Consider the following 18037-nt stretch of genomic DNA (forward strand, 5'->3'; position numbering starts at 1 on the left):
ATATTGACAGCAGCAGCAACAACAACACAACATCTGTTGTTAATTAATGTCCTTCAACCTTGTTCTTGAAAAAAAGACTGACATATAATTATCCATCCCTACCAAACACACTGGCGCAGTGACGGAGATGGGCTACCGTTAGTCGTTTGAAAAAGATGCACACATACAACTCCTGAATAAACAAGAAATTCCTCCGAGGTAGGAAAAACACCCCCGTTGGTCAAAGGGAAATAACCATTCTCACTGCCACCAACTGAGAAGGTTATTTCCCTTTGACCATTAATATGTCCCTCTATAAGTCCTTGTAGAATCTTAATCCACCAATAACTCCCTAACCGTGTGTTTGACTGGTCCCAATTTTTGTAAGGACCGTCTCAGGAATGTATAGAACCTGTTCACCAAGTTTGGTGACGATCGGTCCGTTCATTCTTGAGATCTATATGCGAACACAAACACACACACAAACAAACAAACAAACAAACACATCGACCGAATCCTATACACACCCCTATACCGGGGGTGTAAATAACCAGGGGAGAGCAGGAGTGGGACGATAAGAAACGTTCGTGACGACTGCATGTCTTCACAGCCTTTGTGGAGAAATCGGATATTTGTTTGCTCAACGACATCATTTTGTTAAAAGGGTGTGTGACGTGTTGAAAAGGGATCTTCCAATTTCGAAAAGCATACAGTGAAAAATGTCACCTTGTGTTTGCAGAACCTATTTCCCCCTTCAGCTTTCAAGACAAATCGGGAAGTCGACAAAAAATAGTTGAGATTAGGTTTGCTGGCTGCTGTAACTTTGTACCGAGCGTGGTATGGTTCATTTTGTTTACCAGACACATGCGGATTTCTTCTTTTCTCTGGAGCTTCCTCTTCGACCACTTCCCTTCCAGCCTCCATCACAGTAGGTTCTAGTGACATTTCTCTCTCTGATAGTGCTAGGAATCTTGGGTTCATCATGGACTCCCACCTCTCAATGAAACAACACATCAAAAAAGTCTGTCAGACATGTTACTTTGAGATCAGAAGAATAGGTTCCATAAGAAAATTTCTCACTGTTGATGCCACTAAAACTCTCGTTACATCCTGCATTCTGTCCAGATTAGATTACTGCAACTCCCTTCTCATAGGCTGCCCTGACTCCACTCTCCAACCCTTGCAAAAAGTACAACACTCTGCTGCACGTCTCATTTTCAGAGCACAGCATCGACAACCCTGCACTCCTCTCATGAAAGAACTTCACTGGCTTCCTGTATCTGAACGTATTAGGTATAAAGCTGCAATATCATCTTTGAATCGGCACCTGCCCATCTTTCTGAACTGGTCTCCCTCTACACTCCCTCTCCCACCCTTCGTTCTTCTGATGATGCTCGACTTCTCTGTCAAGGTCGCTTTAAACGCAAGGCTCATGGCTTCCGCACGTTTTCGTATTATGGACCTCAGTTATGGAATTCACTCCCCTTTCAATTACGTCACTCTCCATCCATTTCATCTTTTAAGTCCAATTTGAAAACTCACTTGTTCCAACAACACTACGGATAGTTCCTTAGTATAGAGTCTGGGGATGTGAGATGTGCATGATGTGTTGTTTGAATCTGACAGTGATTGTATGATTTTTGTATACATGTATTGTTGTCACGCGCTTTGAACTTCTGATAAGGCGCTTTATAAATGCCCGTTATTATTATTTAAGTTATTGAGACATCCCAGTGCACTAAGGGATTTATAGAGCAAATCGAGAAAATTCATTATTGAACGAAGCGCATAGCGCTGAGTTCAATAATTATTTTCGAGATTTGCTCTATAAATCCCTTAGTGCACTGGGATTGTTTCAATAACGATATTGTCAGTACCGCCATAGAAAAAAGAAGATTCCAAACGCACATTTTGCAATGCGCATTTGAATAGGCATAACTGTGTGGTCAGGTCGTGCACAGTAAAGATCTACTTTTGTGTGGGGTGTCTCAAGTGTGTCGTGCTTTCGTCACACGCATTTTAATTTCTGTTGGTAAATTCCAGTGTAGCGTTAATCTGAACAGTGATGATCTTTCAGAGAGACCTCATTTGAACTCGGAGAAAGGCTCTTCTTTATTTGCGATTCGAAACCTCCAGTCGAGCTTCGACGGATTGACTATGCGGAGTGACTCCCCTTGAATAGACTTGACCCACAAGTCAGCAGCGAATGTGATAAACGGGTTATCTCCCCTGAAAAGCGAAGCAAGCTTCGAAGATGGCGACAATGGAAAAGAGAAGAACTGTGAGCGAACTGCGAAAGGTGTGTGTGGGTGTGTGTGTGTGATGTGTGTCAGTGTGTGTGTATATGCGCGTGCTGTGTGTGATGTGTGTCAGTGTGTGTGTATGCGCGTGCTGTGTGTGTGTGTGTGGCTGTGCTTGCGTGAGCTTGTGTGTGTGTGTGTGTGTGTGTGAGAGAGAGAGAGAGCGATAGTGAGAGTAGGGTATGGTTGTTGGTGAAAGTTGAGTTGGACGCTGGGGTTGGGCGGGTGTGTGTGTCAGAGAGGGTTGTGTGTGTGTGTGGGGGGGGGGATGGACTGCGTGTGTGTGTTTATTTGTGTGTGTGAGGGTTGTGTGTGTGTGTGTGTGTGGGGGGGGGGTTGACTGCGTGTGTGAGTTTATTTGTGTGTGTGAGGGTTGTGAGTGTGTGTGTGTGGGACTGCGTGTGTGTGTTTATTTGTGTGTGGTGTGTGTGTGCCTTTCGCCTTGTATTGAGGAAATTAAACTGCGTTTGCGTATTATGTGTGTGTTTGCAAGCGTGCGTGTATGTTAAGCATATCTCAGTAGGTGTGTGTATGTGCGCGTACGTGCAATGTGTGTGCGTGCGCGCGTGTGTTTGTGTATGTATGTGTGTGTGTGTGTGTGTGTGTGTGTGTGTGTGTGTGTGTGTGTGTGTGTGAGAGAGAGAGAGAGAGAGCGATAGTGAGAGTAGGGTATGGTTGTTGGTGAAAGTTGAGTTGGACGCTGGGGTTGGGCGGGTGTGTGTGTCAGAGAGGGTTGTGTGTGTGTGTGTGGGGGGGGGTGGACTGCGTGTGTGTGTTTATTTGTGTGTGTGAGGGTTGTGTGTGTGTGTGTGTGTGTGGGGGGGGGGTTGACTGCGTGTGTGGGTTTATTTGTGTGTGTAAGGGTTGTGTGTGTGTGTGTGTGTGTGTGTGTGGGACTGCGTGTGTGTGTTTATTTGTGTGTGGTGTGTGTGTGCCTTTCGCCTTGTATTGAGGAAATTAAACTGCGTTTGCGTATTATGTGTGTGTTTGCAAGCGTGCGTGTATGTTAGGCATATCTCAGTAGGTGTGTGTATGTGCGCGTACGTGCAATGTGTGTGCGTGCGCGCGTGTGTTTGTGTATGTATGTATGTATGTGTGTGTGTGTGTGTGTGTGTGTGTGTGTGTGTGTGTGTGTGTGTGTGTGTGTGTGTGTGTGTGTGAGAGATAAACAAACTATCAAGAACAAAACAAAACTGAACAAACGAAATGTTTTCCCCCCCAACTCTGATTATTGCTTGTTTCGGAGACGACTGTGATTTTGACTTTTTGAGTAAGCCTACACGAACACACAAGCTCAATACAGCCGGCAACAAGTTCGCCGGTCGGGGCAGTGAAATACTATTTCAAATAGATCTATTTCACTAAGAATGTCAATGGATATAGGGCAACATACTTGTTTTTTAAATCAGTGATTGATTAGATCGTCATATTTTTGTGACACTGAGACCAAACCATCAAAAAATTAGCAATAGGCCTTGAATCAAAGTCGTGCGAGATCTGACCTTGCTGCAAATGTACGTGTACGACTTGATTGTGTTGACGTTCAACTGGTAAGCTGGGCGATTGCAGGCTTTTATCCAGCGAAGGCAGCGATCTAGATGGTACAGATGCTTTCCCGGTTTCACAAATGGGATGAATTTCACGCCAACACAGCGTTCAGGATACCTATCATCCGTTTTACATTGTCCCCAAGCACAGCGCTTGTTAGCAGCATTTGTGTGTGTTTGCTTCCTAAAACAAGGGAAGTAACTCCCAGAGTCTCGATATGTGGATATGGTTAATTGACTCAAAGCGGGACTCGACGGTTCGCACATTTTCAAAACAAATGTGGCATTTTTCTCGTGTTCTATCTTCACTCATCGGGGAGTCTGATACTAAATATGAACGGTAAGAATGCTCTGAACCCTACACGTATTATATCCCCATCGTTTTTTCGTTCACATTTGCCCAACATGTTAATTTGCTGAGCGGGGTTAATGTCGTCTGCTAGGCTACCTGCCAACCTGGGCAATGGAACGACTGCAGTCTGCACTGAGTCTGTACGCATTTAAAGGCAGGCTGCTAATAAATCTTATATATGGTAAGAACGTTCTGAACCTTACACGTTTTCGATTACGATTGTTCTTGCTTTGAAATAATAATTCTGAAACCATTCATTTACTGAACTGATGTAGTCGTATTTCTGTGTTGTCTGCTACAGAATCGATCGAGTCAGTCTTCCAAACTGGTCTTGCTGGTACGTTATCGGAATAACACTTGTGTTTTCTGTTAGCCGCTGGGAATTGTATACTAACTCATCATTTGGTAATGTGGATGATAAGCTACATGCCACTAACACGGCATATGAGAAGAATCTATGCAATTCGGCGAAAATTAGATGAAACACAGCGGCTTCTATTTTTTTAGATCACTGGCACTGGCACAGGCACATGCAATCTGTCAGAAAAAAAACCCCACTTCTGCTTTAATTGAGAAGCAGGGAATTTATGGTCATTTGGTATTGTGGAGAATATAAGCTACATGTCATTAATTAATTCTGAGGATGAGAGCACAGTCTTGCTTAGGCAAAGGGCGCAAGAATACGCTCTGTGGAAAAGTTAGCGCACTCCAAGAGTGCGCTAACAGTTTTAGCGCATCGCCATTAGCCAATCAACTGGTTCACATCAGTCATGTGACACCAGTACTTACTGACAATTATTATTATTATTGGTTTTTACTGCGGTAGGTGTAATCACCACCACTTCCTTCCAAACCGCACACACGCAAAACACTTGAAGACACACACGCACATACACCCACAAGTCAAATAAAGAAATAAAATGTGCCCGTATGAGAAGTGATAATCTTAGCGCGATTAGATGTTTTGGTAATAAAAATACAGTGTACCACAATACATATATTTTCAACGAAAGCTATCAAGAAACTTGACCAAAGCAAGATGTGTTCTGTCTGGAAAAGGAGAAGAAGTGACCATTTGTGAAACGATCGAAACATAAAAGAAATAAATTCAGCAAACTATGAGCATTGTATCTGTTGGGGGATCTCACATACACAGGGAAAATTGACATATAAAATAAAATTATGGCACAATTTGAAAGTTGAGCAGAGCAACCGGTTTTTGAATCGGGGGCCTGATTTGAAGTAATGGCTATTTTGAAGTCTGTCAGAGTTACATAAGTCATAACACGTACTTCTCTCCACGGAAACTCCTCGAGAAGAAGTCCTAGAAAACTGTTTCCGTTTGATGACTGTCATGCATAATCGCCATAACATGTTTGTGGTCGAACCAAACGTCGGACGTCTATATGCAGGCTTAACTTTTTTTTCTGGCACCAGATTAGGGTTTTGTTTTAATGATAGTAATGCATAATATGTATACAGCGCATGTATCCAGGGTTCAACCCTGCTCAAAGCGCTGTACACTCAAACTACTACGACAACATTACCTGCTATTCAGACTTGGTCGTGTGACAGACGTTTTCTTCCACACGAGATTACGTTGATTGTCTAACGAAGCCGTCAGGCTGAGTTAGACATCAGCTAATCGAGTGTGGAAGAAAACTCTGTCACACGACCAAGTCGGAATAGCATTTATGTCTCACAGCTTCAACAGAGGAGAGAACAAACACGTTTTGCGTACTCAAGCTTGACAAACCTAAACACAGGAGCAGCCATTGTCGAGAGATCTACTTTTTGACGGAAGTGACCGAACAACTATGAATGACGTCTCAGTATATGTGAACGACGTCACAGTCATCGTCACAGTCTGTATCTTTTGAAGCATCGCAATCTTCATGACGTCTTTCTGTGTCTGCATCCGCGAAATGTTTGTTCTTTCCGGGATCTTTGTCATCTATGTTCAGAACTCTGTCCTTCTAGTTTCAGACTAACAGGCCTCCTGAGCGAGCCAGTTTCCAAGGGCAGCTAAATTCGCGTATGGAAACAGTACTGTCGTCTGGGATGTCGTTTTCAGTATTCTCAGCGTTGAAGAATTTGTTAACAGAAGAAACGATAACAGCAGGAGAAATAAAAGTCGTGTGTGCATTTTGGGGCTTTTGGAGGGACGATTTCGAGTTTGAATCCGTTCTTGCACATGCTCCAAAGCGTGTATGTCACAGCCGCACAAAACAAGCCTGGCAGAACTGATGAGTAGTTGAACTTGTGATGTTTAATCAACATACTGCACCGTCAAACTGAAAACAATATAACATAACAATCACTCAACCATACTAATAATAAACAGCAACTACTAACATTACTGACACTACAAAAACAAAGGGAAACAACCTGTGAAACTTGTCATTTTGAAAACTGTTCTGTTACACTTAAAGGGAGATAATAAGAATTCTACCAACTTAGAAAAAGAGCTCTAATCATTACCTTTATCTCTTACACACTTCACACAAAAGGGAATAACAAAACAAACCAAAAACTTATTCTGAATCACAGGTAAGCACACTGTTGACTGGGAAAATGGTTAAAAACAAAATAACTATGAAACGTTATCCTTTGGCACAAATGCATTTCCATACACTACCAACAGTTTAAATAAAAGGCAAACATGTATAAAATACCACTCTTACTTGAATTTGACACACTGAACACTAATTAAACAGTGAAATAAACTTTGTAAAAGTGCGCACATCATGGCGAATACTGAAACACCACATGGTGAAAGACTGTACCAAAAAACGTACAAAACAATAAACTTTTCCTTACTACAAGACAAATATAATTATTCCTGAATAGAAAATTAACAATAGAAACAAATTGAACAATATTTACCCAATGATGGCCTTTGTGCGTCATGTTTATGGCTGATGTTAATGGAACAAAAAACTGTGGCTTATACTAAGAAAAATGGCAGACAGGAAGCGCCGGAACAGGAAGCGCACCTCATTCTTACAGCAAAATGTTCCTGCATATTCTGAATAAACCTTGAATCTATTTTACACATATTTGTTGTAAAAGTAATGACTAAATAAAATCTAAAAACTATCAAACTTGTAGAACTTTACTGATCAAAAAGAACAACAAAAAAGCTGGATCTGGAACAGATTTGGACTAACATGATTTAAAGATGGATATGGCATAGGATTTCGCGTGGCGCCTTTCACACTCCCACCAATTTACAGGATTCATAAAAGTACTTGTAATACAAGAACTAAAAATTAAACATGAATCATGGAAATTTCTATGCTCATTCACACAGGCGCAACAATGATTGTCACAAATACTGCTTATGGTCACTGATCCTCCACATAAAGTCAGTTGCTCTCGAGGATGAGGATGAGCTTGTGGACAGGTCGCTCGACAACAGAAAGCTTGGAACGTCTTTTGCCATTTTTGTCGAGATCTTTGGCTGCAATGTTCAAGGTCACATGGCGAACAAGACCGTCGTCATCTGGTGATGCTGCAACCACTCTTGCCAGTGGCCACTGGTTGCGGGGCAGTTCTTGGTCTTTCATCAGAACCACGTCTCCCACCTTGAGGTTCCTCTTGGGGTGAAGCCACTTCTGTCGTTGGGTGAGTGCCAGGATGTACTCCTTGCGCCATCTTGACCAGAACTGCTGTGCCAGGAACTGGACGCGACGCCAGCGCTTTCGCAGAAACAAGTCCTCTGTCATGAACTTGCCTGGTGGGGGAAGGGGAACACTGGATTTCATGGTGAGGATGTGGTTTGGAGTGAGGGGTTCTGGTGAGGTTGGGTCACCTTGATGAACAGCAGTGATGGGTCGACAGTTCACGATGGCCGTGGCTTCGTACAACATTGTACGAAGAGACGAGTCGTCAAGTCGTCCGGGGCAGAGTGCAGTCGTGGCTCGTAGCACTGATTTCACGGTCTGTACTTGTCTCTCCCACACACCCCCTGCGTGGCTTGCGTATGGAGTGTTGAAGACAAACTGGATTTGGTGGTCTCTAAGCCGCTGTTTGAGTTCATCTTCATCCATTTCTTTCAATGCACTCCTGAGTTCATTGTCTGCTCCCACAAAGTTGGTACCTTGGTCACAGAAAATCTTCTGCGCAGCACCCCTGATTGCGATGAAGCAGCGAATGCCGTTGATGAGCGAGTCTGTGGTCATATCGTCGAGCATTTCAAGATGAACCGCTCTGGAGCAGAAACAGGTGAAGAGAAGACCGTAGCGCTTCACTTCCTTTCTTCCGTTCTTCACCAACATAGGGCCGAAGCAGTCCATTCCCACGTACGTGAAGGGAGGGGATGGTTCGACTCTTTCTTTGGGTAGATCAGCCATCTGTTGACCTTGGGCGTCACTTCGCAGCTTTCTGCAGACGACACACTTGCTGAGAACCTTCGCAACCTGCTTGGAGCCTCCAGGTACCCAGAAGCCTTGGGAGCGGATTTCGTTGAGCGTCATTCCTCTACCTTGGTGCTTGATTTTCTCGTGACAATGGAGTATCACGAGTCTTGTGACGTGAGAGTTCTTGGGGAGAATGATGGGATGCTTTTCACCCATGGAGAATGAACCTTTCTTGAGTCTCCCACCAACACGAAGAATTGCGTCTTGCAGGAATGGCTCGGTGCGATGAAGCTTGTTCGTTTGAGGCAAACTTCCCTTCTTGGAAAGACATGAGATTTCTGCTGCCAAGAACTGAGACTGGACACCTCTGATGATGGAGAGTTTGGCATTGTGAATTTCCTCCACAGAAAGTTCTGCTGTTGAGCTTTTGTCGCGAGACTTGTTGAGTCGCAAGATTCTTGTCATCACACGTGCTGCCACATTCCAGCTTGAGAAACGAGATAGTCTGTCATCCAAATCTACTGCACAGGACGTAGTTTGGGTTGTCAAGGCAGTGCGAACTTCTGGGTCTTCAGGCTTGAGAGCTGATGACGTAGCCGAGGGTAGGGAGAGCTTAGTTTCCCACAGAAACTTGGGTCCGGAAAACCATTTGCTGTGCATCAGCTCAGCTGCTCTTAAACCTCTTGAAGCGTGATCTGCAGGATTGTCTTCAGATGGGACGTAATGCCATTGACTTGGGCCTGAGAGGTTTCTGATCTTCTGCACTCGATTGGCAACGAAAACATGGAACCTCCTTGCCTCGTTATTGATGTAGCCCAGCACTACACGAGAGTCTGTCCAGAAGAATTCTTCACTGATGGTGTAGCTGAGTTCTTGTTTGATGGCGTGACCAACCTCTGCAGCCACAACGGCAGCTGCCAGTTCGAGACGAGGAATGCTCACAATTTTCTTGGGAGCCACTCTTGCCTTGGCAGCGACAAGAGAACAGTGCGTTTGACCCTCAGCATTCACCAGTCTCAGGTAGGTGCACATTCCATAGCCTGTGGTACTGGCGTCTGAGAAGTGATGAAGCTGGACGTTGGTGATAGAACCAAAGTTGGTTGGGTAGTAACACCTTGGGATAGAAACGAGTTTCAGCTGATCCATGTCTTCTTTCCAGGTGTTCCATGCTGACTGCAGTTCTATCGGCACAGGATCGTCCCATTTGGTGCCTTTGTGACAAACCTCTTGCAGAATCTGTTTGCCCGTCAGAACGTATGGTGCGATCAGCCCCAAGGGATCATACAAAGAGGCAACAATGGCTAGGATGCCTCGTCGTGTGCATGGCCGCTCACTGGGCATGAAGGAGAAATGGAGAGTGTCGTTGTCTATAGACCACTGCATTCCAAGAGTTCGTTCCAGCGGCAGATCATGGAAGTTGAGGTCCATCGTTTGCATGTTTCCGTTGCGTTCTGACATTGGAATCGACTCCATCACCTTGTGACTGTTGGATGCGAATTTGTGGAGTCTCAGGCCTCCTGTGGAGCAGACTGCTACCGCTTCTTTGATGAGGTTAATGGCTTTCTCCTCTGTCGGCTGGCTGGATAGCCCATCATCCACATAGAAGTCCCTTTCAATGAAGTGAGACCCTTCTGTGAACTTGTCCTGGTTTTCTTTGGCTAGATGTTTGAGTCCGTAGTTGGCGCAGCCTGGAGAGGAAGCAGCTCCGAACAGATGTACCTTCATTCGGTACACAGCGGGGCTGTCTGTGAGGTTGCCGTCTTTCCACCAGAGAAAACGTAGGAAGTCACAGTGTTCTTCAGTCACTCGGAACTGGTGGAACATTTTCTCCACGTCGCAGGTGAAAGCGACAGAGTGCTGTCGAAATCGACTGAGGATGCCCACCAAGTTGTTAATGAGGTTTGGGCCGACAAGTAGATGGTCGTTGAGGCACGTGTTGTTGAACTTTGCAGAACAGTCAAAGACAACTCTGAGTTTCTTCTTCTGAGGATGGAAAACACCATGATGTGGTATATACCATTCTTGGTCTGTGGTTTCTTTGGCTTCTTCTGCATCACCTCTTCTTATGATGTCGTTCATGAACTCGTTGTACTCATTGTAGTACTCTGTGTTTCTTTGTAGCTTCTTCTTCAAGTGTTCCAAACGTTGGGCTGCCAGTACGTAGTTGTTTGGAAGAACAGGTTTTTTCTTGAAGGGAAGCGGCATCTGTAGGTGTCCGTCACTGTCTCTTGCAACGTTTGCGCTGAGAATGTTCATGAACAACTCATCTTCTTGTGAAGTGGGCTTGCCATCTTTTTCGTCCTGCTCAAAGTCTCTTTCCAATATACGACATGCGTCCTTTGGTTTGATGACTGGGAGTTCTTTGGTTGTGACACGATTGCAGACGCTTACGTTCTCAGATGAGGAACCTTGTGACGTCGGCGAGGTTTTCCCAACGATGCCCCATCCTAGATCTGTCCTCACTGCAAACGGCTCCGAGTCACCACCGACTATGTATTGTCTGGGCAGGAACGCATGAGAACAGTTGAACCCGATGAGAACGCCAGGATCACAGTTGAGTAGGGGAGGTAACTCATGCGCAATCTGCTGCAGATGGCTCCAGCTTTTTGCAGTGTTGCAAGTGGGTATGGTGCTTTGTCGCAAAGGAATGTAATCAATGGAGTAGGCAGGTGGTAGCTCAACAAAAGTGTCACTGTTGTAGGCTCGCACACGCAGGTCCGAGACTCTGTCGCATACAATCCCTGACTGGATGTCGTCTCTGAGTGTCTCTATCTTGAGACGCGTGGTTTCTCTGGAGGATGGATTCAAGAAGTCTACGACTGAACGTTCAACGAAGGTTGTGTCGCTTTGTGAGTCTATGAGGGCGTAGACTAATCTTTCCTTGTCAGGATCTTGCTTTGTGGATATCCACACTGGAACCGTCAACGCACTGTGTGAGGAAGCGTTGCATGACACCTTGCAGGTTGTTGCTGTTGTTTCTGTGGCTTGCGTACCTGCAGCGTCTCTGGTGCGGTCTCCTTTCTTGTTGACAAAATTATCGTCATGGAGCGCTGAGGGGTGTTTGCCTTGGCATTTCTTGCAGGTGTGATGGTTTTTACAGTCTTTCGCATGGTGACCTGTTCGCAAACACCTGAAACACCGTCTCTGCTCCTTAACGAAAGTTCTTCGTTCTTCAGCAGGCCTGGCTTGAAAGGTTTGACAGTTTGGTAGAAAATGGTTGGTCTGTTTGCAAAAGACACAAAGCTTGCGAGTAGATTGTGAGTCGACATCTGGAGTGTTTTGTGTGTAGTTCACCTGCTGATCTGTAGTCGTTGCCATGCTTACGGCTGTACGGTTAGGTCCTCTGTACTTGGTAAGATGTGATGGTTTGGTCTCTCCTTTGTCCTCTTTTAGAGCTTGTAGAGAGCACACTGGCCTAGTCGCGACTTTGGCCTGTGAGGCGAGAAACTGGGTGAAACAATGGAAGCTTGGGTAACTACGGCCGTCTGTATCATGTTGTGCTACCACGTTTCCCCACTTTGTGATGATCCAGTCTGGTAGCTTCTGTAGCAGCTTCTTATTCTCCTCTTCGTCATCAAGATGCTTGAGACCCGGGATGTGGGGTGAGGCGTTATCCACGGTGACGAGGAAGTCTGAAAATCTTCGCAGATCGTTGTACTCTCTTCCTCCCACCTTTGGCCAGTTGTTGAGTTTCTTTCTGAAGGCGTTCAGTATTACAGATGGATGTCCATAGCGTTCGTTCAGCGTTCTCCATGCGTCGTCGTATGCTTCAGTGTCGAACCTGAAGAATGCTCCCTCGATACATTCATACGCTTCTCCGGCGGTGTAGCGCTCAAGCAGGGCCAGCTTCTCTGCGTATGAAATGTGCGTGTGACCAATCAAGCCCTCGAATGATCGCTTCCACTTGACGAACTGAAGTGGGTCACCAGTGAAAGTAGACGGCTCACATGGTGGCAAGCGACTGTAACTGACGTGAGCGCAAGGCGGCTGACGGTTGTCGTTGACGAGAGTCTGGTTATGGGTGGTCACGTTATCCTCATGGGCTCCCTGACGGACGGTGGGTCTTGCTTCTGGGTGCCCCAGCTCATCATAAGCTTTGATCATGGCTTTTGTAGCCCTGATGTTCTGTTCTGCCTCGAAGCGGTCCAGGCGTGCTCTCTCTGCCGCAATGTCTTGCCGTGCCTGCATCTCGACTTCCTGAGCTGCAAGCTTAGCCAACGCCTCAGCTCGTTTTGTAGCAATACTCTCCTGTGATGACCACAAGGAAGCGCTGCTGCTACAACTTCTGCCAGAACCAGAGGTTTTAGACCCATAGACTGAATGGGCATATTCCGTGTCCAACATGACACGCAGGCGTGCTGTTTCTTCTTCTTGGTTCCAAGCAAGCTGATCTGTTTCACTCATGCGTATTTGCGCTAGCGATACAATGTTGTTGGTGTTGGCAGAGCAGCAGTCCATTCTCCTCCGCGTCAAGTGGTCAGGAGTTTTAATGTTCATGAAAGCTTCTAAAACACACTTCCGTAAATTTTCTGCTGTCTGTATTACGTTGGTGAGCTCTTCATCAGACAGTTGGTGTTTTAGGTTCTGACGTATGGTTTGCATACCTCTTTTCCATGCTTCGTAAGTGTCTTTGAAAGTGTCTTCCTTTGGTGTGACTGTAGCACTTGGTGGTTTAGCATTTTGACCTTTCTTGGCGTCCATTTCTTCTTTGTATAGTTGGTACTTTTCTGTGTATCTGACTTCACGTTTTGGTCTGGTTGACTCCTCTGACTGACTCATGTTGATGATGCTCTGATTTATTCGTTGCTGTGGGTTGGAGTCAGACGTGGTTGTCCAGGCATGGGTTAGCCATTGGTTTGACTGTCACAGCCGCACAAAACAAGCCTGGCAGAACTGATGAGTAGTTGAACTTGTGATGTTTAATCAACATACTGCACCGTCAAACTGAAAACAATATAACATAACAATCACTCAACCATACTAATAATGAACAGCAACTACTAACATTACTGACACTACAAAAACAAAGGGAAACAACCTGTGAAACTTGTCATTTTGAAAACTGTTCTGTTACACTTAAAGGGAGATAATAAGAATTCTACCAACATAGAAAAAGAGCTCTGATCATTACCTTTATCTCTTACACACTTCACACAAAAGGGAATAACAAAACAAACCAAAAACTTATTCTGAATCACAGGTAAGCACACTGTTGACTGGGAAAATGGTTAAAAACAAAATAACTATGAAACGTTATCCTTTGGCACAAATGCATTTCCATACACTACCAACAGTTTAAATAAAAGGCAAACATGTATAAAATACCACTCTTACTTGAATTTGACACACTGAACACTAATTAAACAGTGAAATAAACTTTGTAAAAGTGCGCACATCATGGCGAATACTGAAACACCACATGGTGAAAGACTGTACCAAAAAACGTACAAAACAATAAACTTTTCCTTACTACAAGACAAATATAATTATTCCTGAATAGAAAATTAACAATAGAAACAAATTGAACAATATTTACCCAATGATGGCCTTTGTGCGTCATGTTTATGGCTGATGTTAATGGAACAAAAAACTGTGGCTTATACTAAGAAAAATGGCAGACAGGAAGCGCCGGAACAGGAAGCGCACCTCATTCTTACAGCAAAATGTTCCTGCATATTCTGAATAAACCTTGAATCTATTTTACACATATTTGTTGTAAAATTAATAGCTAAATAAAATCTAAAAACTATCAAACTTGTAGAACTTTACTGATCAAAAAGAACAACAAAAAGCTGGATCTGGAACAGATTTGGACTAACATGATTTAAAGATGGATATGGCATAGGATTTCGCGTGGCGCCTTTCACAGTGTAACATACATTATTCCCCCCCTCTGCTTCTTTACCTCTGTAAACTTGTAGAGCTAGTTATTTTTCGATAATGACCCAGCAACCAAACAAATAACGAGCCAGCAACAGCCTGAATCCTCGATAGTCAGGGACGTAGCACACCTAATAAAAGTGGTAGGGCGGAAAAAAATGGAAGACAAAATGCTGAGACAGCTAAGGAAATATGGGGCTTACACTACCCCCCCCCCCCCCCCCCCCCCTTCCCGTCCCCTTGTAATGGTCTAAAAAAGAAAGAAAACATGATGCGATTTCGTGCCTTCTGAGCTCAGTTCCATCTAATCATCTTTCCATCCTCCACCAAACAACGGGCTGGTGAATGTATCAGTGATTATCAATCGACTTACATTTATATCTAAATTCCGATACGTTGAATGTGATGAGCACTTACTTCAAATGACTTTCGTCTTCATTATTGTCTAGTGTGTTAAAAAGCAAGGATTGACAAACTGGTTTACTTCTAAACAAGCAATTTATTGATCCGTCCAGCCATCAACATTGGCAGCCTGAGTGATGACTGAAAAATAGAGGGATTTGTCAGAATATTTTTAGCGCGTTTTCGATCCATCACAACCAGGATGCACACTTGTGTCCATTGTTCAATTCTCTCTCTACATGTTGTTTCATGTGACACTGTTAACCCCACAAGTTACTGTGTTACTCAATTGTTATGGCGTACTTACGGTTGACACACAATCACTCACCCCTCAGTCTGACCCCAGCTTCACACACAGAATATACAAAACATTTCTTACCTCCATTGTTTCTCATGGGAGCAGACGGACGAAGAAGCAATTTTCACTAAATTGGCGCCAATACTTTTATGGCCTGACGGAACTCGTCACGTGTGACGTTCTCGTCAAAATAAGACGTCATCCTATTCCAGCAGTTGACCAAGACTAACACACACAAAAAAAACCCCCAAAAAACCGACCTTATGCCATCGCGTGAATACTACGTGGGGTGTTCTGTTGGTAGATCTCTCTCTCTCTCTCTCTCTCTCTCTCTCTCTCTCTCTCTCTCTCTCTCTCTCTCTCTCTCTTCTCTCTCTCTCTCTCTCTCTCTCTCTCTCTCTTTTTTTTTTTTTTTACGGAAAAAGTGGTCGGGCGGTCGCCCTACATGCCCTACCGGGTGCTACGTCCCTGATAGTGCAATGGGTTGAGAAGCTGTTCTGTTTTGGTACTACTTTTGCGACTGAAAAGTTCCGAACGCTCTATACGTACGAAATATACATCTCTGGAGCAAACAATACAAACATACCGCATTTAAATTAACAACTACAGGCCTGAACACATGAATCTCCATATAAAATCCATGAGTTAGGTTGTTTTCTGAATCTAGATCTGCCGTGCACACACCGTTCATCACAAGCAGATTCCCAAGGCAAGTAACTCATACTCTTGCCGACAAGAGTAGTTCCCCTTCTTTTAACGCAGTTTCTTCGACAACACTGACTGCAATCCGACGGTCAGTTTTCAACAATATTTCATTTTATAAACAGATCACACGCAACCAAATGCACACATCTCATCAATTTAAACAACATAAAGCGGTTTCATACACTATTTTCCCCAGAAAACTGAACTTCATACAGTAATTAACGTTGGAACACGGGTGCAAAAGTTCGTCTGCTAGTCCTATTTGACGAAAGAACATTATCCGAAACGATACTAAAACATAAACAGAACACACAATATCTGCCTTTACCGCCACAGCAGAATAACAGCATATCTGTGTACTTGATTTTAGTCTAAAACAGGGAAACTGACAAGAAGTGTTAACAGAATGGAATGATTTGCACGGAACTATACAACCGCGCATTAATCGATCGCCTGCGCAGGTTGACTGGTTGAGTGATTCGGATTCGATCAAACTTTCGCTCAAAAACTCCTGTTTTCTTTGAATAACTGAAGAAAGGAGGAATAAAGAGGTTACACACCTCGTCTCAGTGATTATTAAAAATAATGGTCTCAGTTCGCGGTCATGAAAAAGCTCGCTGAAGCTCGCATTTTTCATGATCCGCCAACTTCGACCATTATTTTTAATAATCACTGAGACTCGGCATGTAACCTCTACATCTTGCACACGTTTGCTTTAGTAGTGGCAAAGAAGGAAAGCGTGTGACATAACATTATTTAAAGGCAGAGTAAGCCTCCCGTAAACCATCACAGATACGGTCAGGCTTTTACACACAGTACAAACACCATTTCATTTAAACACTCACCAATTGAGAACATCCTAGGTGCCCTCCGTAAAGAGCGAACAATTTTCAAAGAATTTATTTTTGCGTGGTTTATCTTACCCCTGAGCCATCGTGAACCCGTGTGATCCAGTTTTCCCTTTTCACAATGCACGGTCGTCATAGTTAGTCATTTGAATGCGACTCGACGTGAGCTTATCTACAATAGCACGTTTTTTTTATGCACGAAACAACGGCTGTGGTTCACAAGAACTCTAGCGATGGCTTTTGACTGTTGAGAGGAACGGCGATTTGCACTGATAAACCGGCCGTCGTCTGCTACGACCCTTGCGTGACCCTGCTTCCGGGCTTTTCTTTTTTTAAACTTTTACAACTTCGAATTGTTCTGATCTTGTCTTGATGAAAAACGAATTCTTTTATGATTAAAGAATGTTTGTGTAACAAGCTGTCAATTTATTATTTAGATTTTAAAAGTTAGGTCTAGCGCAAAAACGAGGCGCCGTTGTTGTTAACGGAACAAGTCTACGAAAATAAATTCTTTGAAAATGTCTCACGCTCGACAGAAAGCAGCCAGGATGTTCCCGTTCGGTGAGCGTTCAAATGGAAGTATGCTTGTACTGTATTTAGACGCTCGGGGAGCTCTGTGATGGTTTACGGGAGGCTTACTGTGCCTTTAACGTGCAATCACACACATATCAATGAATAACACATTGCTCTATAAAACAATAGGGAGATTTAGAAACTGCGTCCTTATCAGCTACGTCACCTACCAGGACACCTATCTCACATGCGGGTCGCGCTGCGTGTGGTGATTAGGTACGTATTCACGTAGCAAACCCTTCCATACGTCAGCGCAACGTATGTCAGATTTTATCAAGTCCAACCATCCGAGAAGGGTGTAAGGATGCTCAATATTTTCTGGAATCTTTCCTTCACGCTTCAGTCCATATTTCATAATTCTGGTTTGTATACATCGTAGTCGCCGATGTGTCAAGAGCATGACCCCACGAACGACAAGGCGCTGAGACTTACGTCGCGTATCCTTCTGTGGGCCTATTGAGTGTGCTCGCCTCGATTCACTTCGAAAAGCAGACACAGAAAGCAAAATACCGCTCGTTCAAATGTATTTTGTAGTTAAATCTGTTCAGTGGAATGAATTCAATCCCTACGGTAGAAAAAATAATGGAAAAGCTCCCCTAGAATGGATTTTAGTGCAAATGTGTCGGTGTCTCGATAATACGTGAACACTGTGACCTTCTTTTTGACAACTTTTGAGCGTTAGATACCACGTTACGTGCATACTCCACCCCTATCACTGCGGGTATTCCCACTGTCGATCGCTGTGCGTGCAGTTTTTATACGTGAAGGCAACGTATCTCATATTACTTTAAA

The 18037-nt window shown here is 44.1% G+C and overlaps 1 protein-coding gene and 1 long non-coding RNA gene across 2 annotated transcripts; both read right to left on the reverse strand.

The window, feature by feature from the left end:
* Positions 1 to 7546: 7546 nt before the first annotated feature.
* LOC138961154 (uncharacterized) lies at positions 7547 to 13318 on the reverse strand. The gene has a single exon (XM_070332753.1). It carries the CDS (start codon positions 13316 to 13318, stop codon positions 7547 to 7549), a length of 5772 nt encoding a protein of 1923 aa, XP_070188854.1.
* A 125-nt stretch (positions 13319 to 13443) lies between these two features.
* LOC138962073 (uncharacterized) lies at positions 13444 to 14400 on the reverse strand. The gene is made up of 2 exons (XR_011454391.1): positions 14076 to 14400; positions 13444 to 13483 (listed from the first exon to the last, which is right to left on the reverse strand). It is a non-coding gene; the product is annotated as an uncharacterized lncRNA (long non-coding RNA).
* Positions 14401 to 18037: the final 3637 nt, after the last annotated feature.

The sequence above is a fragment of the Littorina saxatilis genome, linkage group LG3, assembly GCF_037325665.1.
Source record: "Littorina saxatilis isolate snail1 linkage group LG3, US_GU_Lsax_2.0, whole genome shotgun sequence".
NCBI classification, from domain to species: domain Eukaryota; kingdom Metazoa; phylum Mollusca; class Gastropoda; order Littorinimorpha; family Littorinidae; genus Littorina; species Littorina saxatilis.